General features: G+C 37.8%; 1 protein-coding gene across 2 annotated transcripts in view; it reads left to right on the forward strand.

Annotated features, from left to right (window-relative positions):
- The window catches only part of TECPR2 (tectonin beta-propeller repeat containing 2), a 45,973-nt gene that overhangs the window by 14,822 nt on the left and 8,763 nt on the right, over window positions 1–22,388 (forward strand). For both annotated transcript variants that reach the window (XM_075103957.1, XM_075103958.1), the window contains exons 10-17: window positions 6–189; window positions 2,128–2,301; window positions 4,498–4,678; window positions 6,161–6,302; window positions 7,620–7,860; window positions 8,645–8,734; window positions 9,563–9,796; window positions 13,449–13,597. In XM_075103957.1, the coding sequence (XP_074960058.1) occupies window positions 6–189; window positions 2,128–2,301; window positions 4,498–4,678; window positions 6,161–6,302; window positions 7,620–7,860; window positions 8,645–8,734; window positions 9,563–9,796; window positions 13,449–13,597 (1,395 nt within the window). The remainder of the gene's footprint in view (window positions 1–5; window positions 190–2,127; window positions 2,302–4,497; window positions 4,679–6,160; window positions 6,303–7,619; window positions 7,861–8,644; window positions 8,735–9,562; window positions 9,797–13,448; window positions 13,598–22,388) is intronic.

Consider the following 22,388-nt stretch of genomic DNA (forward strand, 5'->3'; position numbering starts at 1 on the left):
TTTAGTTTGCAGAGAGCTGGATGGGATACTCTGGCCCTGGTTACGGCATCCTGAGCCTGGTTGTCTCAGAAAAGTATATTTGGTGCCTGGACTACCGAGGCAGCCTGTACTGCAGCGCTCTTCCTGCGGCGGGGTTGCGGTGGCAGAAGTTTGAAGATGGTGTCCAGCAGGTTGCAGTTTCCCCTTCAGGTGAGTTGGCTTCTGTTTCCCTGCAATCTTGTAAATATGGACCTTGCATAGATTTGTGCGGTTTTTTGCTTTTCTTATTTTTTTAATAATGGCCGTTGTTTAGTTAGGCGAAACTTCTAATTTTTCTGAGATTACAAATCATTCATATCATTCAGTGCATATGTAATTTCCACTTAGGCAATTTATTGGGTGTTTTTTTCAATACAGTACTCCCAGAAACTTGGTTGTTTGGGACTTGTTTGATGTAAAAGTAGTGTGGATTTTTTTCTTAAAAAAAAAAAAAGTGATATTGGGTGATATGACTGTGTCTTCACTATCTCTGCATATCTTGTTCTAGCTCAAGTGGCTGTATTTCGAACAGGTTCACATTGCATTTTGGGAAGTTTTCAACATGCAGCTGTCTGATTGAAGTGAACTTCAGAAGTAGAAGTTCAGTGGTAGGCAGAGTAGTCCTTGTCTATACAAAAACTTGGGTTTTGATACAGAACTGCTTATGATTCCCAAATTTAAAATTCTTTTTGTTGTAAAATTGGTTTTGTGTATGGGTTTGTTGATTTTTTTTTTAAATACTAAGGAAAAAAACCTGTTAATTTTTTGTGCATTTGCATATGAGTTTGTTCTGGACGGTTGGGAATGAGGATTATTTTGGATTAAAATTAAACAGATTTTGGTTATAAACTTGTGTCACTTTTGGCCTTGCAGATTGTTTCAGGACTTGTGTGAAAATACAAGTTTCTCAGACATTTTCTTTACTTAGCCTCCTGCCTTGCTGCTACTTTTCTTCCTGCCATCTCTAAAAGCACACGTCAATCTTCCCGTCTCTCCATAGGGGAAGACTTGCTGTCTGTTTTAAGAAGAAAGATGTTCTATTTGGTCGGTAGCTGAGCTTTGTTATGGACAAAAAAAAAAAAAAAAAGAGTAGCTCTACTAGGTGAGATCATAGGTTCATCTAGCTCAGTATCTTGTCCTTAACAGTGGTCAAAAGCAGATGCTTCCAGAAAAGAAAAAGGAGCAGGCTAGCATGTATGGCAGTTGCCCTTGGTAGTTTCCGACTGCAGCCGTTGGTGGCTTAGAGACTTCCCAGGCAAAAGGTTGTTTCTGTGCATTTATTATCCCTTGGTTCCAGGAACTCACACAGTTTTTCACCGAATCCATACAAATTTCTAGTATCCACGGTTTCCTGTGGATGTAGTAACGCAAGAGCTACTTTGTGGAATTATTCAAAGGAATTTAATGTGACAATGTACTGCTCTGGTATGAACCAGCATGGATGCCAATCAGCAGTAAAGTTTGGAATTCCACTTGGTTTTCTTCTTCTGTGCTATCCTTGCTAATTCGAGTGAGGGGAAAAGTTCTCATGATGGATTTGTGCAGTTGCATTTGAGTTTTGTCTGCTTGTGACGTGCTACTTAACAAGTGGGTAATAGCGCTGCCCACTGCGGTGAGGGACATCACATCTGTTCAGGTGTTTGTCACCCATGGCTGGTCCACAAAAGTTATGATTTACTACTAGCATTTGTAAAAGATGAAAGTATTCAATTAACCTATTTCCCTTATGAATCAAGGATGTACCAAACTAGTACAGAAGCAAGCCATGAACTTCAGTTTCTTAATAGTAGGCTTGTTTGGCCCTGACATGGAACTTGTTTCGTTAGTTTTCAGTATATAACTAAGGAGGAGTTGACCTGCATTTGAACACTTAAAAATTGCACATACTCTAATGGTAAATGCATTTCAGCAATTCCTAGAGAAGTTGGTGACTGTTCTGGTCTCACTTTTATAAAAAAACTATAAGCCTTTTTAAATCTTGCATTTTTGTTTAATGCTACTAGCTTGACTTTCCCCTCACATTGCTTTAGGTGTGGGTAGGACAAGTTAGCTGTCACTGCTACAGTAATTGCAAAGTGATAGTATATTCTCTTTTAACTCCTCTTACAGGTGCTCTTCTCTGGAAGATTGAACAGAAGACTAACAAAGCATTTGCTTGTGGAAAAGTAACTATAAAAGGAAAACGCCACTGGTATGAGGCTTTACCCCAGGCTGTATTTGTAGCTTTAAGTGATGACACTGCCTGGATTATCAGAACAAATGGAGATCTGTATCTGCAAACAGGTACCTGAATTAATTAAAGGCTCTTTGAATTTTTGCAGGTTAAAATTATTAGAGTTCAAGTCTATGCAACGATCACAACGTGTTTTAAACTTTTATCCACAGCCAGGACGTAGGGAAACGTTTTTATCTTGAGAAATGGTTGGAAACAGTTGTGAGATTCTGTGCAACTAGGAGACTGGAAAAGCCAGTTCATGGCCACTCAATTTTTTTGTGCCAAGTGGAGTACATACAGTATAGAGAATTTATGACATGGGAAGGATATGAGCTGGATGCAGATAAATGGAAAAGGATTGCAGAAAATATTGAAATAATACCCTTGCCTTGCAAATGGTATTGTGTGCTGAAACAATTGAGCCTTAAGTGGGTTTTCTTTTCTTGCTTTAAGGATTTTAACAAAGTATTAAGAAGGACTTTGATAGGCGATGAGATAGTGTGTGGCTGTTCAGAAGAAATTTGGGTACAGGGGCAGAGCAGGGGAAAGTAGAAGCTGTGTGTTTTGAAAGGCACAGATCTGTTGGAGGTAAGAGTTACCACTTGATAATGAAAGGAAGGTATTCTGAGACAGAGGATTGTAAAGTGCTTTGGAAGTATAGGCAAGTGGTATGTATTTTATGTGATAAAGTCAATGGAGGATTGGAACAGGCTGTGGAGCAGCAGTCTTTACAGCTGCCTTCTCGCTGGGTGTGAATGAGGCAAGAATCAGAAAAGGGATAATGCAGTGGACACTTTGAAGTCATGGCCTTAGTTTTATTTGCTTCAGTGAATAGAAGAGGATGCATTTGGAAGGTGTTATGCAAACAATTTTCAGGCTAAATACAAGGAGCTAGGATGAAGGATAGAGCTCCAAGTTTTAGAGTTAAGGGAGAAGAGTATCAAGGACTCTTGGGCGTGTGGGCTTTACACACAGAGCTGAGTTGGTAAGGAAAAACTACAAATAACATGATGAAGGAATTACAGAGAAGAGGAGACTGGGTAAGGGGGAAACAGTATGACACACTAAAGCAGGACAATGTTTCAGAGTGGCTATCAAAATTCTTATTTATCTTCCATTTAATTCTCTTATAGATTTAATTGTCATAGCACAATATAGAAATTCTTTGTTATTAAGAAAACTATTTAAATACACAGCATTGTTTCAAAAATACTCTTAAATTATTTTGTTTTAATTGTCGTAGTTACGGACCAATCAAGTGGCCTGCCCAAGGTCACATGCATATTGCCAACAAGCACAGATAGTGGTGTTAAAGAGTGAACTTTTGATGCCAATCACACAGGGCTCTGTGGAGGTTTGAATCAGTAGTTTTTCTTCCCTGTGAAAGATTGGTTTGATTACATCAGCTTACATTCTGCTGTTCTTAGGCTTCTAAATTTGTCATTGATGCAAAAAAAAAAAATGCTTGGTGTATCTGTCTTGTTAATGTAAGGCAACCAGTGACAGTTGTTTCTCCAAGATCTTTCCATTCCCTCCACTGTCCTGTCTAACTTCTATAACAAAAGTGTGTGGGAAATGAGCATTCTTGTTATTTTAGAATACCATGCAGATGCTTCATGGTTCATACTTGCTTTGGCAGCATGAGAAAATTAAGCAAAAGCTATGTCTCTTTAGGTGTTTCACATGCAGCCATGCAAATCAAACTTCAGTGTAATTGTGAAGAAGACATGTTTCTCTAAATTACATATATAAATGTGTGCAAACTACCTGTAAATCTACCAGAACCTCTCCCTTTCTTTCAGTACTACATGCCGTGGCATGCTTCTTTGTAATCACTCTGCTGCCACTATTCAGGTCAGGCTGCCTCTCTCCCTGGCATGTTTTGGGCAAAAGTTCTTCCATTACTGCCTTTTTCTTTGATACTTCCACCAAGGCTAATACAGATTTTATAAATGGAGATTCCTGATAATGACACTAGAGGGAGAAGAGGAACAGAAATGACAGGACAGGACTTGTGCGCTCTGCAGAATGTTGAAGGATACACAGTGTTTTATTTCTTATATTTAAATTCAGCTGTATTAGAGGAAATGATTAATAGTTTATAGAAAAAAAAAGTCAAACAAGGAAACAGTGATCAAATGAAAAGTGTTAGCACGTCAGGGATATTCCCCTCCTCGTTTTCTTTTGTTGGGTAGCTTTGTCTCTTTTCTTTTAGTTGCAAAAAACCAAAGTTTGTAAAGCAGTCCTCCTTTTTTGATTTCTAGGCCTGAGTGTGGATCGTCCTTGTGCCCGAGCAGTAAAGGTTGACTGCCCTTATCCACTGTCACAGGTTACATCCAGAAATAATGTTGTGTGGGCATTGAGTGAGCAGCGGGCCCTGCTATACCGGGAGGGAGTACGCAGCTTTTGTCCTGAAGGAGAACAATGGAAAACAGATATTGTCAGGTAATGACACTGTGGTGGGGCAGCGTCGCAACCGGAATGACACAAATAGTTGTTTTCAGTGCTGGAGCTCCTTGACGTTTGAAGTGTTACCTGAACTCGTGTATACATATATATGTGTGTGCACATGTATACATACACAGAAGTCCTTTAGTCTTTGTCCAGGCATATTCAGAGTAACTGGTGGGTTTCTGTCTGATGAGTGACTGCTATGTAATGAAAGAAATTGCTGTAAACAGAAGTGGTAACACAATTAAAGCGAGTTTAAGGAAGTTAGTACAGTTTTTAAAATATTTTTATAATAGATAAGTCTGTCAGTACGACTTTTTTGATTAAATACTGTTTCTTTAATCTGTGCCGTAATGGCTGTAATGAGATCTCCATATATTTGGGTGAATTTTTTCTGAGATTAAATTTCAGCATTTTTCTTGTTCATCCATAAAGTTTGATCGTACTTTTCCACTTTCCAGTCACAGGTTTTTATTAATATTGTGGATAATTGGTATTTAGCTTTGTAGTTGATCCTACACTTGCAGTAGTTAGTTTGTGATAAAGTTAAAAGCGCTGGGTGTTTAATGCTGGCTTTGAGAATCTAGAATACAGTCTCTCTTGACACCAGCCCTGAAGCAAGTCTAGGAAGAAATTCCAGTTCTTGTTGTCACATGATTCTATCTTCTATTGCCTATTGTGTTGTGAAGCTTTAACTTGTCTTACCTCCCAACCTGGTATTTGGTTCTTGAAAAGTCTAAGGAAACATTTCAGTCCTTGTTCAAATCTGAAATTTCCATGTAGTTTAATTAGTTTATTTGATGAAGATATCTGCTTGGCCCACGCCTTAGGTACACTTAATGTTCTTGAGCTTTGTATTAAAGTTGCGGAAAGCAATCCCAATTTGTTCTTAAATTGTTGAGAAAGCCAACAATGCTATTTCTTTCAAAGAACCTACCTTTTAAATGTTTGACATGATCACCTGATCCCGTTGAATTTCTGAGCTTGAAAGTTGCTTAATTATACAGGAAACTTATAGTCCTAAACTCACCGTTTATCTTTGCTACATAGTTAGGTTGAGTTTTGTATTTATGGTTCCTGAACTGCTAGAATTGTTCTCAGAATAGTCAAGAAAGTTGAAGGAGACACATTTATGAAGCTGCTTTATCAAAACCAGCTCTTTCTTATTTACTGAACAAATCGGGTTTTGTTTAGTTTTATTGTTATGTATCCAAGTTTCGAATCTCGAGTGATCTTTGAAGGACTTATTTTTTGTTGTTGTTGAATGGTTTTTACTTATGCAAACTAATAAAATTTGAATTACTGAATAACTGAAAATTTGAAATCTAATATGTTTTTGAGCTTGGCCACACTGAGTTTGATCATTTTGACCTGTAATTTTAACAGCATTGTAACAGCATCCTTAAAATACCGTAAGTATAAATTTGAAGTAAAGTTTTTAATTTTTTTCTTTTTTTTACTGGTTTGCCTTTTCAGTGAAATGCAAGCTTTGGAACCTGTGTGCATAACCCTTGGAGATCAGCAGACATTATGGGCTTTGGATATCCATGGAAATCTGTGGTTCAGAACTGGTATAGTTTCAAAGAAACCACAAGGAGATGATAACCATTGGTGGCAAGTAGGCATTTTAAAATTTTGCTTTCAGTTTAGTATTTCACCTTGTGTTTATTATTTGCATTGTTTCCCATGAGATTCTAAGATAAAATTCAATTAATTGTTTGATATATTATAGCGCTCTTTACTAAATATATAAACACCGCAGTGTGGCTATGGCTGAAATCCCTCTTCATGTCTGCTATAAAAAGGGGAAAAAAAACTATCCCGTGGTCATCCAGAGCAGCATTGCACAGTTTTCAAGAACACAAGAAATGTTCTACGATGTCTTATCAGTGGTGCATCTATCTTGGTATCTTAGCAGTGGCAACAGGACATGCTGTTCCAGTGTGTTCAACTCTGGCTGCTGAATCAGGTCTTTTCTCTTGTTTTCCATTACCCGTCCTTTTCCTTAGCTAGATGAAATAGTAAGTAACCTTGTAAAAATGCTTTTGCACATTTTTCCATTCAGTTGAGGTTACTTCAAACCATGTGGGGCTGCTTCCTTCAGTTGCAGATCATGTGGGTAAAAACAAAGTTAATACAAGTACTCCCTGGTATTGATTTAGGATTCCCGACTTTTTGCTTTCCCCAGCTTTTCTTACTTTCTCCAGAGGTAGGTGTGGGGGGAAAAGGGGTACAAAAACAGTTATACAGAAAATTTGTTTGTCTATATGTTTACCCAAGTTAAAAGAATTTCAGTTTATGTGCATATATAATCTCTTCTTGCATATGGACATTACGAGTAGCTTGGCTTTGAGGTTATTGGCAAACTACTTTTCTTTATGTGCTCTTAAGCATTTCTTTCCTTTCTAGAAGTATCCCAGATTGTTGCCAACCTAGCTGTCCGTGGCATTTGCTTATGTAGACCTCCTCCTGCCTCATGAATGCAAATGCCCATGAGGTTGTTGTAAAGGAGTATTCCATACGAGTTTTTGTGCTGTGATTTAAATTGCTACACTATGCAAGTTTCTCTCTTCCTTTGGGGAAACTGAAAAATCATCTCTTAGTTTGCAGAGTTCAACATGTTTTTAGAGGGAGAGAAGAGTCATCCCGAAATGAAGGACTTTCCACTTTGAATTCTGCATTTTAAGATTGTTGGGTAGGAGGGAGTTGTAAGCTGATGTTTAATATTGGTTCTGGTTTATTGTCAAGACTCTTATTCAAAATGTACTGTTTTTATTTTTCCCTTCCTACACTTTGAGGGTCCTACACTTGGTAGATTTCCTGTACCTGAGGCACGCGCACACACACACACAAAATATTCTAATGAAAGATTTTCCAGTTCACCCAAAAGCTTAACTAATTATCAAGAACACCTTTTTTTTCCGCCCCCCCCCAGGTAAGCATCACTGATTATGTAGTGTTTGATCAGTGCAGCCTGTTCCAGACGATAATCCAGGCAACTCATACAGTGGCAACAGCAGCTCAGGCACCTGTGGAGAAGGTGGCTGATAAACTTCGAATGGCATTTTGGTCACAGCAGCTTCAGTGTCAACCCAGCCTCCTTGGAGTTAATGGCAGCGGAGTCTGGATCTCTTCAGGCAAAAATGAATTCCATGTGGCAAAGGGAAACTTAATAGGTTGGTGTGCTTTTACATCTAATACTTTTAAGTTAAGAAACATAAATAGGAGAAAGTAACTAACTACGGTTCTGTCACCACAGAAATTATCCGTGGTGAGTCAGGTCAGTTTTAACAAACAATTCCATGTTTAAAAATTAAATGATTCCTTAGCATTTATTCTTAAATACTTTCCCATTTAAAGGGAAATAGTTGTCATGGAAGATTCATTGTCCACAAGTGAACTGTGCGCAAGTTACTCCTTTAGTACCTACACTTGTCTCTTGTTAAGATCGCCTGCTCACCCTAGACTACTGTACCTGTTATATCTAGTGTAGTGGAGTCTGGTTCGTGGTTGGGATGACTATGCAAAACAGTAAAGTTATGGTTTTAAAGTGATAATAGAGGAATTACTTTATTTTTCTTGCTATATTTCTCAAAATAGGATTTTGATTTAGTACTTTTCTTTGATCAAGTAAACACTAAGAATAGACCTAGAACATTGTCTGTTTAACCTTGTTACCAAGTTGGTCTCTTGTTGAAAATCATTAGTCTTCTCCCTTCTCCTCCTTTTCTGCATTCCCAATTTTCTCTGTGTGTGTGTGTACATATGTGTGTATATGTGTTAGGAGGAGGTTTTCTCCCCCTGCCCCAACAGTTTCTTGCAAGATTTATGTAGAAAATCTTGTCTAGATGATATTTGATAACTGATTGCAATGATGTCTTTAAAATGGTAACATTTTAAATAACAAATTTTAATAGAAAATTAAGTTTCATACTAATACCATTCTGTTCTTTCTTTTAGGCACTTACTGGAATAATATTGTCCCTCGTGGTACTGCTTCTGCCACAAAATGGATTTTTGTGTTGGCTTCCACAGCTCCATCTAAAGAAGGTTAGTGAATCAACAGTGCAGGCATATATCATCTGACTTTTAAATAGAGTGGAATTGATGGTGTAAATAATTACTGAATTACTTCAGATTTTGTGTGCCTTTTCTGTATGCAGGGATCTAAAATACTTGAAGCAAGGTGCAAATACATCTGTAAAACTATTGGAAATAAAAAAAAAAAAGCTTATCATTCACTCTGCCACCTTTGGTGTGGAGTGGCATCCAACAGAGAAACGGGTAGTCCCTTAGGAGCAGTAACTCCCTAAATTGCTGCAGCATGAATTGCCAGAATTTGTAATATGAAATCTTGGAGTGTGCTTTGCTGGGAGTGCCTAAACTAACCAAGTGCTTCTCCTGTCAGTGCAGTTATTGGAGAAAACTTGCACATTTTATTGGTAAAAGTGCACCCATGCTAAGGAATTCAACGGCTCGTTACAATAGTTAGCAATTGCATTATTTAAGTACACCGGCTTTATTGGCAAAATGTGATTTAGAGCTGAAAAAGAATGCTGTTTTTTAAAGGCAATTATCAAGGATGAAGAAGAGCGAAAGAATAAAGGGAAGTGATAGTGCACTGTTACATGTTGTTTCTCTATTTGTTTCTCCAAATGAGATCACTTACTGATTACTTGATTTGAGAAAGGGAGTATTTAGGTGCCTACGTAAGGGCTTAGGATGCATATATGTACTTCATAATCTTACCCTGAAAACACAGCCAAGAAGCTTTAGTTTTGTCTTCAAATGTACTGATAATTTTTCCAGAAGTAGATGTGTAAGCTTTAACGGAGTTGATTAGGAATGATTTTAATAACAGAAGTGTCCTTTCCATAGGAAGCTTTCTGTGGCTGTGCCAAAGCAACAAGGATCTGTTTTGTGTCAGTGATCAGAATCCTCAGTTTCGTCCTTCTACGGTGCAGCTGCCACCAGAGGCTGAAATGGTGCACTACTCTGCCTGCCAGGATGCTATTTGGGGTTTGGATAGTCTCGGGCAGGTATTTATCAGAACACTATCATCCAGCTGTCCAACAGGGATGCATTGGACAAAACTGGATCTCTCTCAACTAGGTATGACATTTTTATTGAGTAGACTATCTCTCAACTCTCTTAACGGACAGTCAATATTTTCCTTCAGAAGTGTCTTTTAGTTTACTGTGTGGAATCTTACATTTACTGGATTAAATAGTACCTTAAAATAATGGGCCTCATGGCAGAGGACTATAAAACATCAGGAACCATCTATGGGTTTCAAACAATGTTTCATTTGGTCTTTTGCTGGAGACAGCATGTTTCCTGTTTGCAAGATACTTCATACGGGTATGTGCTTCTTACAGTTTGTCAGTCTGAGACAACTTGGCCTGACACAGTGCTGTGCAGGTGTACCAGTAGCTTTAACTAGTCTAGTACTTATACTACAGTGTGGTCCTAATCATGTGGTCCTGGGCAGTTCCATCCACATGGCCCTGAATTTTGTGGTTAAGCGCGTTCTTAACAGAGTGGTCAAAGCTTCATTAAGATTCTGTCAAGGAAAAATTATGCTCCGATCCATAAGTGACACAGCTGGTGACACTCATGTTCAGGTTTATATAGACTAATGATTCGGCATAATGTTAAGAACATGCTGCTGGTTAACTGCTCTTTTTATTTGGTTAGGCATAAGACCAAGGTTGCTGACCTTGTTTAAATCATTAAAATATCCTCCCAGTTTGGCTCTGGGATAATCAGGCCACTTGTCAGCTTCATCAGTAATATTCCAATTAGATTTATTTCTTTGGTAGTCTGACTGCTAGAACATTCTTATCTTCATGCTAACCTGCATTCCTGTTTCAAGAGAAAAGAAATTGAGACTATGCACCATTCATGCACCATTTTAAAAATAATTCAACTGTTTTGCAGTTTTTCCATTTTTAATGTCAATGTTCATAACTGGTCTGAGGAAAGACAAGCAATTTTAACTTGAGGGTTGAGGAAAAGGCAGACACAAGTGGCAGGCTTTAAGCTTCATGTACAATTTTAGTATACAATTTGTAATACTTCATGGAAAACTTTTTTAAATGTATCTTTTAAAATTAATTTGTTTGCCAGTTATACACCCAGTTTTCCAGATCTGATGAGTTGTTTCAAAATTGTGCCATAGTTTAAGCACTTGCATGATGCCTTTACCTTCACTGACCTATAAGATAGGTTTTTCCACACTTTCCTCACATAGTAGAGCTTGAAACTTCTCTCGTGATACTATTGCTTTCCAGCAGTTTAGATAATAACTGGTTAACTGAAATAATAACTTCTTGCTGTTGTCTGAAAAGCATTCATAAAGGGAATCAGTGTAATTGGTGCTAGCTCACTGTAAGATCTGGCTTGTGAACTTCAGCAGTTCAACCTTCAGCTGTTCTTGTTAGCTTCGTGGCACTCTGTGGTAGTATTGCAGAAATCTGGGGTCAGGAAATACTTCAACACTCCTCTCTACCTGTCACTGTGGGTGAATACTTAAATGTGAAAATGTTTTAGGCATTTTTCCTCCAATTAAATGCATATGGTAGATCACTGCTGACAAGAGAGTGTGTATCGATGGTTATAATAGAAGAGCCTTTATTTGCTCTAATGGGGCTGAAGAAATTGGAGAACTACTGTTACTGTTCAAGTGTATGGTTAAGTTTGCTCCTGAAACATTAGGACTGTAATTAAGAGGGGCAGGGGGAAACAAGTTGCTGTAAAATTCAATTTAGAATTCTGTATGGAAGTGAGGGGGTTGCAAGCATTAATGTGGAAATACTCATATTATGTTGGTAGTATCCTCCTCTTGCCTTTACACTATGTACTTGGAGTAGTATCTAGTAAACTATTTTGATTAGTGTTCCCTGTTGGTATCAAGGTTTCTAAACACAGTAGAATGACCTTTAGGTTTCAACAATAAACAATGCCTCTGAATCATGCTACTTTCTCTAAACTTAATCTAAATCTAAAAGACGAATGTGGTTAGCATGACCTTCTCCTAAGAATAAAACAGTAAGTGGGAGGAGGGAGAAACCCCAAAGCGTTTACATAAGGGCTGCATTTTTGAATATCAAATTGTACTGTATACGTAAATAACATCAGCTATGCGGAGTAGGTGATATGTGATTCCATGTTTGAGTGCTGTGATGCTTGTTTGGATCAGAACCTTTCAACAGCTGAGACATGTGACAAAGCCATTACTTCAAGTCACGCTTTGTTAGAAGGAATAATGAGGTTTTAAGTAAGATTTTGACTTTGTAGCTGAATGTCAAGCCACTGCCTGCAAAAGAAAGTTGTGTAGGTGTTCTTATCCCAAGTTTTCGTGTATAGTTTTGTCATTTGTTTTTATTATGAAGCTGCATGATTAAAGGAGGTTTTGGGGTGAGATGAATTAATTCAAATTCCTGTAATTCAGAAAGTTAAATAATTTTGGTTAATAAGATGATCTGTTTACTATTAGAGATAACTAAAAGATAAAGCTGCCTAGTCCTGTTGTTCTGTTTTTTCCCCTAGCAAGCCTTAACAACACGGAATATAGCCTGCTGCAGAAATAAATGCTTTGAACTTGTACTGTGTGGGATAGAATTGCACCCCCCTCATTAAGGAATGCTGTATATGATGCACTTTAGAAGGATTTGTTGCCAGATTTCACATGACTGAAGAGAGAACTGTTACCAAGAATGGGATATCCCAAGCAGCACTGGCATGTTCAATCAACCAGCAAGGCCTATTTTTAGTGTCTTTAGTTTGGAGTCTGACCAGAGCATTCCTTCTGGAGTGTATCTCTACTGATTGGGTCCCTCTTTCTGTAGAACATGTTTTGCATTACTTAGCATTCTGTTGTCCCAACACTGGGAGAAAAAAAAAGTTACATATATTACATCACATGGCTATTTTAAAATGCTTGTGAAAGAATAAGAGTTCCAGTTGACAGTTAACTAGCAGTTGTTTTTAGTCTAAGATATTAGGTATGATTCTCCACTACCTTTGCAAACTTTTAATACTAAGATTGATGGGTGTGACTGGGTATGCAAAAAAAAACCAACCCCAAAACCGAAAACCCACCCCAAAATTCCTAAACATACTTATTTGGCAGGTTTGTTTTCATTGTACTGACTTACCTACAGTTAAAATACTGCGGCACTTTTGAGATAGGTGTAATATGTACATTGTTGAATATAAATCCATTTAAAAAAATCAGCTCCTTTATTTACAGATGTGACACTGGTCTGTTAACACTGAAATGCATAATCCATATGCTCTCATATTTTTAAAGAGCTTGTAGCATTAGGAATGTGCTTTGCTGTATGTATTAGCAGATCAACACTTTTAAAAGTCTAAAAGCATGGTCAGCTACAGAGAAAAGTTCACATTAGGTCATGTGAAAGCTTGTCTAGGTACTGATAACATTTGTCACAGAATGTTTACCTGCTTGAATTTGGTAATTTTAATAGCATATTTTCAGTGTGCTTTAGAAATTGCAGTATCCTATGACTAAAACATTTATTTTTAGATTTAAACCAGATATACCTCACATACACTACCTGTTGGTTTTATTCATTGTATCCAGTGATTTTTTTTCTCTCCCAAGTTGTATTACCTTTTAATCATTTTTATGTGACTGTGTTTAAAGCTAGTTTAATACAATCAAGTCTAAATAAAAGTCCTCATTATTAGCTGAATTTGAAAGGAGAATGCCAGCCTGCTAGTAGTCTTTGTTTTATAGGTTCTGTAAAGTTGATCAGCTTGACCTGTGGAAATCAGCATGTTTGGGCCTGTGACACCAGCGGTGGCATTTATTTCCGCGTAGGAACTCAACCTTTTAACCCAAGTTTGATGCTTCCAGCATGGATAATGATTGAGCCACCTATACAGGTAAAATATTAATTACAATTCTTTGTAACCTAGTGGTTTAGCTGTATGCATTTGAAAAAGAATAATTTTAATACTCATGGAAAGCAATAGAGCCAGATTTTAAATGTGTAGCTTAAAACTTTATCCCACATGTTTGAATTCTACAGGATTTCTCTCAAAAAAAAAAAAAAAACCCACACAAAAACCAAAATCAATCCAGAGTCTGTATAATATACTCTGAATATGCTACCTTATCACCGTAAGTCATTGCAAATTCATCTAATTGTTGCAAATAATTTTTTTTCAAAAGTGGAAGGGTTTTTTTCCTTTCTATCCTTAATGACAGTTTACTCTTCTCATAAGTGCACCTTTATGCACGTGTAGTAAAATGCGTCCTTGAGCCATGTACTGAATACCTGCTGTATGCTAGCCAAGAGGCTGGCAAACAGCACAAAGCAGCGGGTGTGGAAAGGCTCTGCTGAAGTGGCATGGTGCTGAAGTGCCTGCCTCCCTCTTCCTTTATCCTCACCCTTGTGAGTCTGGGATGCATGCCAGGGTGCTGCACCTGGATTTAGGGACTTTTCCTTATCATCCAGCGGTTAGTAAGCACGCAGTACAATTGCCACGCTTTGCCCTTGTTCCTGGAATGGGCAAACTTTATATCCGTTCTACCTGCCAGCTGAGAGGATCAGAGTAGAAAGAAGCCTCCTAAAGTACCCTGGGAGCATCTTTTCTGAATACAGAGAATGGACAAAATAGGTTTCTCCAGTGTCTGGTTTCTTTTTTAATTTCTCCTTAAACTTCAGTGCTTGCTTTCATTGCTGCTCTAATACTTTGCAAGTTAAACTATGAAATGGGTGTAATTTCTGTGTCAAGGGTTGGGACGGCTGTAACGGCGCTGACCTCTGACTACTGATTTCATTCTTTGCCCCTTGGCACAAAATCCCTTGAGCTGTTTGCTGATCTAGCATAGTAGCACTGGATGTGTTTGCACGCTTGATTTACATTTTATAATGTTACAGAATTTCTCTTGAAGATTTTGAAATGTGTGGTACTTTTGAAAGAACATATTAAGAAATAAAAGTAAATCTCTGGCAGTGGAGTTGCAGTAGCTTATTTGGTTTTTACATCATTTGCTTTTAGTTCTGCATGTCTCTCCTCAGCCAGTTATTAGCTCCTGTGAATCTCAGGGTGTAAGCGCAAAGAAGCGCAGGGAAACAGGGAAATAGAACTGCAGATTTGCATCCCATGAGTTAGCACAGCACTGGTTAGACTTGTTCTGTGCTGGGAATGTAGTCAGTCAGACCTGGAGAAACGGCATCTTGTTCTGCAGAACAGACTGATAAATAAGTACCAATATCACTTGCAACAAGGGATAGATTACACTGCTTATTCTTAGTGTGCTGCAAGTGGGTCTTTCAGATGTAATCTGTAAGAGGCAAGTTTTTCCTGCTAACGGGGTAGGGCAGCAGGAAGAGGAGACGGAGAATATCAGTGATGATGTCTTCCATACTGGTAGTATTCTTAAAAAGGGAGGAAAACTCATTCCAGGATGTGTTCCACTTAAACTGAGTTTGCCAAGAGACAGAGAATTAAACTTGTGTAGTATCTTCTTACTAAAGATTTGTCTATCCAGGAAAATAGCCCAAAAAGGTGTTTCTCTACAGAAAAAAATAGTATCAGCGTAGTAAGTGCGTTCTTTACTCCTCCTCTGAAGTAGATTACATTACTCAATACAAAGGTGTTTACAAGAAATTGGGATTTGCTGTGGCTCATTATTTAGCAGTGACTTCCTTATGTAGAAAGTCTTTAATTGGACAGGGTTGAAAATCAAATTATTTCCTATTAACTTATGAAGCAAGCTGGATGATGTCACCTTCCAAATTGATAACCTTCTGATACCCAGAGCAGTGTCATTCTCTTTCCTGTTACATTGCCAACACCTGACATTGCAAATTTAACGAGTCAGTATGAAAGGGCAAAAATTCAAACATTGTTTGTAGAGGAGATGGAAACTCGTGGGTTACGTGCTTGTTTTGAGACAATTCCAGCATGTTAAAACAACTTATTGAAGTCCTGAAAGAGCAGCCATTCATGCTTTTACAAAGGCTTAATGCAAAATAAGAAAATATCTGAACTTCAAAATTACTTTCAAATGCTAGCTTAGTGTTTGGATAACAAATATAACATGATGGCTGAAAAGTGAACTGTTCCATGAACAATATTTGCTTATTAGCAGCACCTTACTGTTATCTGTCCCTTAATTGACTTTGACAGAGTTCATGCTGCATCACTTTATCTTCAGAACAACAGAAACACTGTAAGAAGTATTTGTGAACGATTGAGTCATTTTCTGTTTGAATAAGGAAATAAAAATTGGCTTTCACTTGCTTTAAGTACAGGAGCATTCTCAAATAACATAATTTAAAACCAACTACGGATATTTCATTCCCTAGTAAATGTCAGAGCCAATATGACTTGCCATATCCCAGATCTCATGAGTCATGAGCAGCTCGTGAGCTACAGACTCTGCTTTTATGGTGTTGCTTCCCGTTAAAGGAGTGCTGCAGTTGCACAGCATCCATCTTTGCACAATTTCACAAAGGTATTCAGAGACAATAGTTTTGATGAGATCTTACTCATGCTAAAATCAGTGAATGTAACTTAAGTTCAGTCTTTGCTCTGTGATGCTGGGTGGTTTTTTTTGTATCTACACTAAAACCGTTCTCATTTGTTACTCTTCCTCTTGTAATTCCTTACTGTAGTATCCCTTGAGATGAAAAATAATACTTTGTTCTCTGCCCTCCCTCTATTTTATCCAACACTTCAGAAGTGGTTGATAACATCGTTGCAGTATCTTGAGCAGTAGTAGTTTATACGTAGATGTTTTCTGTGCTTCATCCATTCTGTTCTGCAATCTTAGAAATCAAAATAATTACGTAGTTAAGCAGCTTTTTGAAATCTGCTTTAAGGACATTGACAAAGCTGATCAATATTCTTTGATGAAATTATTTTAGTCCAGGAGGTAGAAAATGTTTTTCATTCGGTTGTTAATATACAGGATAAAACTATTACGTGCTGTAGCATGCCTCAATATACGTTAAATTGAATTTAAAAAGTTAGCAAGGAATATAAAAATTATTTATGTAGATCTTGTAGAGTATGTTTCTATATTTAAGTAGATCTTGTATATTTATGAAGATGTAATGCTTAGATTTCTGATCTAAAAAATAATAATTTAAAATCCAACATAAAATTAATATAGTCAATAAGACTAATTTGGGTGATTAGAGAGTAGAAGTTGATCAAAAGTTAAAAATTATCAAAATTCTTTAAAAGGTCCCCAGAAGTTGAATCGTTGTTTGAAAAGAACTCTTTCAACATTTCAGCTTTGATTTTAGTACCTTCTGGAAAAGATGCAGAGACAAAATCTGATTTTGAGAAGTGCTCACTTCCTACAAGTGCAGGCCTTGAGCCACCTTCTCAGAGTTACAGAAAGGATCTATCAGATAAGCAGACCTTTATTTAAGGGGATTAAAGGAAACAAAGATCAGGACAGGCATTTGTAATGAGTGATCTGTTGCTTGTAAACAATCAATCTTACTCTAAAAGTAGATTAAACATTTTATTAATTGCTATTTGCTTAATTAGAATCATAGAATCATTTAGGTTGGAAAAGACCTTTAAGGTCATCAAGGCCAACTGTTAACCCAGCACTGCCAAGTCCACCATGAAACCATGTCCCTAAGCACCACATCTACACGTCTTTTAAATACCCCAGGGATGGTGACTCAACCATTTCCTGAGCAGCCCATTCCAAATTGAAAAAGCAATTTTATCAGGTCGAGAAGTTTATCTAAATATCTGCATGGCCTGTCTGAACTGTGGAGAAAAGGGGGTTTATTTAAGGAGGTATTTACTATTTAGCTACTGTATAAAGCTTTCATTGACCCTCTGTAATTCCTAGGGTCTGAGCAGAAGAGTACTACTTAACTGAGTTTGCCAGTAAAGTGGTTTAACAGTAAAATGGTCTCTTGCAGTACATGCATTTCAAGTTAGAGAAACTTCTGATTTACTACTTTTCCCATAATCACCCTAGTAATTTTCTCTGTATATTTATAAGGTTGATTATGTAGGGAAGAGAAGATAGTTGAAATTCTTACTGATCTAGGAGGAGCTATTTTTTTCTCATGTACACACACAAAAAAATTAAGGCTGTTCACACTTTCACTGTCATTCAAAAATTGGCAAAACTACAGGATAGTTAAAAATATAATTTGAAATTTAGGATATTTCTCTGTAATTCTGCAAAATCAATACATTCTAGATTTAATTTTTTTTAATAGCTTCCTTTCTCTTAATCTGTGTTCAGTGTAAGGAGGTTGGCTGTGCCATATGGATGGTTGGTGACTTGTTAGAAATGGTTGTCATGATCTTTGTTTCCTCTCTTTAAATAAAGTTCTGTTTGCCTTACAGAACATTTAATGCAAATCTGGAGACTTTCTTCCTCTGCCATCTGCCCTGCCTTTGCATTTTTCAGTAAGGTTTCGGTTGTTATTAAGGCCAGTTTTGTGTTAAGTGGTACTTACAGGAGGAAGTGGTGAGCACGCACAAGTTCAGATTTTGCCATTACATCTTTTTCGGTAGGTGTCAAAATCAAAGCTAAAATGCGGGGAGCGTTGTTTGAAATGATCTTCAAGGATTGGATATTTGAAGGGGGAGGGATTTTTCTGTTGAAAATGCTTCATAACTTCAGGATCATCCATGCTACTTTTGAAAGTACTTGCTGTGGAAAACTCTTCTTTCTAATGCACAATCCACATCACTTCTTTTCAAGTCTGATTGTTTTCACTAGCACAGACTAGCTTTCATTAGGTAGCTGTTGCACAGATATGTTTCTGAATTGCTTTGAGTTCTACTTCGGAGTACTAAGATGAGATGCAGAGGAAGTATCTTTTATTAGATCAATTCTGGTTAAGTTGGAGAGGTAATATGCTCATTAAACCTTCTGGTTTTCTATAGACCAGACTAGCTAGTCTATTATTTCATATATTTTTACTCATGTGAGGCCTCCTGAAGACATTATTAGGGAGAGGATTTTCCTGGGGGACTGCACTTTTCAAGGTGATGTAGAGAAAAACTATGTTTGGCAGTAGCTAGAGTAGCTGTATCGAGGTGGATTGCAAATAAGTATGGGAGATCAAAGCTCCTCCTACAATGTATTTTGTTTAGCTGATTTAGAATGCCATAATGTTTAAGTTCAAATGTGTACTATTTTTCACAGGCATGACTTTCTTAAGAAATCATAAGTTACGTAAAAGGTGCTTTAGCTACTGGAAGAAATGCAATTCCAGCATTTTTACTAAAGGTGCCTCATGCTGATGGCATTGTTCAGTTCAGTGCTTATCATCTTCCTTTTTGTTGCTAGTTAAGGAAACTGCTGTCACTGTATTTAACTGTATTTTTCTTTTTTCAGAGTTTTAGCCTTCTGATATTTGTTTCAAGGCATTGCTATCGCCATATTCAGAAAAGCATGCATGTAGCCTGTCACATTAGATAGCAATTATTATCAGCACAAGAAGCTTTGGTTCACAAAAAGTGCACAAAATGAGATGCACCCAGAAAACTGAGTAGACGATCCTTCCATATTCTTTAGAAGTATGATCTCAAGGTGGTGTATTTGCTTTTTTTGACAAGACTAGCTTACACCGCAAACAAAAATTATGGGAAGGAGGACCTTCCATTTTCATTCTTTCATTTGTGCTGTACTAGAAACATCTTCACATCTGCACTCTTCCAATGTGCCCATATTTTGGTTAGCTAACACAGAATTATGTATTTAATTATTTTTCAGAGAGATTAAGAAATATATTTAACATTCAGTTGGGTAAGTAAAGTAACTACAATTATCATTGAGTTTTGAGAGTTTTTCAGAATTATTCTATTTAAAAATAAAAATGTAATGGTGTAAAAATCCATGGGTCAAGGATACGCATCTTGATTTAGTAAGTGTGTGCCTTGGTTTCAGTGGAACTGGTCATGTGCTTGCATGTCGTGATAGCCTGAAGTATTTAATAGATAAGTCCTTGAATAATATGTCCTTGAAAAGTGATTTTGAGACACAGTCATAAAAAATTACTTGTGCTAGTATAAGCTAAGAGTTTGAGGGGGTCTTTTTTTATGTGTTTCATTTTTGTTAAAGCTACATGTGCATTTTCTGAATTTTGGTTAGAGCAGTTTTTATTGTTGAGTGTGTCTGTGTGTGTGTGTGTGTCTGTGTGTGTGTGTGTGTGTCTGTGTGTGTGTGTGTGTCTGTGTGTGTGTGTGTGTCTGTGTGTGTGTGTGTGTCTGTGTGTGTGTGTGTGTCTGTGTGTGTGTGTGTGTCTGTGTGTGTGTGTGTGTCTGTGTGTGTGTGTGTGTCTGTGTGTGTGTGTGTGTCTGTGTGTGTGTGTGTCTGTGTGTGTGTGTGTCTGTGTGTGTGTGTGTCTGTGTGTGTGTGTGTGTCTGTGTGTGTGTGTGTGTCTGCGTGTGTGTGTGTGTGTCTGCGTGTGTGTGTGTGTGTCTGCGTGTGTGTGTGTGTGCGTGTGTGTGTGTGTCTGTGTGTGTGTGTGTCTGTGTGTGTGTGTGTCTGTGTGTGTGTGTGTCTGTGTGTGTGTGTGTCTGTGTGTGTCTGTGTGTGTGTGTGTGTGTGTGTGTCTGTGTGTGTGTGTGTGTCTGTGTGTCTGTGTGTGTGTGTGTGTGTGTGTCTGTGTGTGTGTGTGTGTCTGTGTGTGTGTGTGTGTGTGTGTGTCTGTGTGTGTGTGTGTGTCTGTGTGTGTGTGTGTGTGTGTGTCTGTGTGTGTGTGTGTCTGTGTGTGTGTGAGAGCGACACAGAACTTCAGCTTGCTTGACTTTACAAGCTGGGGCGGGGCTGGATCCAGCCGATAGTTTTCTAACTGGGGGCTTTGCTTTTGTCAAATACATTCGGTCAGCGAAGAGAACTTTAGTGAGCCAACAAGTCTGCACAGAGTAAGGGTACACACTGGGATAACTGGTGGACATATCAGACCCTTTGACCTTGAATCAGGAGTTTGGGAGCCCCTCCCCATGGTGTATTACTGTCTCCCTATTTTACGATGATGATGTAAGCAGAGGAGGTGCTGACAACTTCTCTTTGCAGACCGGCCTACTGATCAGTTGCCTTCCCAGGGAGAGCTGGAGGGCTGGGTTGCAGTGTATCTCCTGCTTGGATGGCCCTTCCTACAGAACTGCCAAACAGACTGGTCAGTAGGAACACCCTGTCTACTGAACCCAAGTTTAACAAAGCTAAGTAGTAAGCAAGGCAGAGGAGCTTGGACTGTATAAATGGATGATCTGTGTGGGAGGCAGTGACTTAATTTCTGATCTCTGACCCCTGGAATACTATTTTTTTTTATCCAGTAGCATAACACATTGCATAGCCTTGTATTTAAGGGCCACACTTTACCTGGGACAGCATTTAGTCCGGAGCTTTAGCACTAAACAAGTAATACTAGATGAGTAATGATTGTTGTATTCTGAGTGCATTTCCAGTGTTCCTGTACCTTACAGGGTGTATTTTGCATCCTGACAGATTGTAACTTTTCAGAATGGGTAAACATTTGTTGAATTTCTAAAAAATATTTATTTATTCTTTATTTATTTATTTATTACCCCCTCCCTGAGTTTGTAAGCTTTTCTTTTTACAGGTGCTTCCCCCACCAGTTATGTAAATGCATTTTAACATGAAGAGGCTGTATGCATTTGTTCATAAAGCAGTGCAGTAATGAAATGGGTATTTCTTTACTGTCAAAGGTGTGTGGCATTTTCATCACAAGCATGTTAAATAACACGGACAGACATTAAAAAGCAAAATGGTAGAAAAACCAACAGTTTAATAACTGTTTGAAATTGTCAGGGCAAAACACACCTGAGGATGAACTTAAAAACATGGATGTTTTTACCTTACAAAAATGCTTTGCTTTACTTACTAAGGTATTTAAGTTTCAAAAACTAGAGGGGTGCATAGCACACTGGCATGGCCTGTGTGAGAGGGGGTTTTACTGATGCTCATTAAAGGTGTGTGTGTGTTTTTTTTTTTAAAAAAAAAAAAAAGCCTTTGTTACTCAGAGCCTTGCTTATATAAGATTCTTATTACCTCATACTACATTATGTTCCGTTTCATGTGAAGTTGTTGCACATAGTGCTTACTTAACATACATTTCTGTAAAAACTTAGTTGTTCTTGTCCTAATAGTTCAGTTTTTCAGTATGTTGTTAAAAATACCTGTAGTGGTAATTACAGACAGCTTATCTCCTACATGACAGTTTATACTCGTAGGTATAAGACAGTGTGACCGAAAGACAATTGGGCAAACACGGATAGCTCTGTAGTTTGTATGGTCTTTAAAGTGATTGCATTAAATTCTTTTTAATTGTTTGTAAGGAACAGTTGTACTAAATATTTTGAAAGTGTTTTATGGTTCTGTTGAGCTTTATCGTGCTGAATGGTCACATGGGTTTGGTATGACCTTTTCTAGGATTGGATGCCATATGTTGTAGTCTTTCCCATGTTTCTGCGAGAAAAACCCTCGGAATAAAAAATTCAGAGTTGACAAAGGAGAGGTCAACGAAATGACTCCTTGACTTTGCTTTTCCTTCTTGATTGTGCTAGCCGCAGACTGGAGATACCCAACTAAGGCTCTTTTCTGTTTATTCACTAAAGGCAGAAAGTGGGGGAAAGGGTCATACTGTTGTTCCAAGGCTTCTCAGGAAAATAGTGCTCCGGTTTTTCAGTCAATAAATAATAATCTTTC

Source organism: Phalacrocorax aristotelis, chromosome 9 (genome assembly GCF_949628215.1).
Source record: "Phalacrocorax aristotelis chromosome 9, bGulAri2.1, whole genome shotgun sequence".
Classification (NCBI taxonomy): Eukaryota; Metazoa; Chordata; class Aves; order Suliformes; family Phalacrocoracidae; genus Phalacrocorax; species Phalacrocorax aristotelis.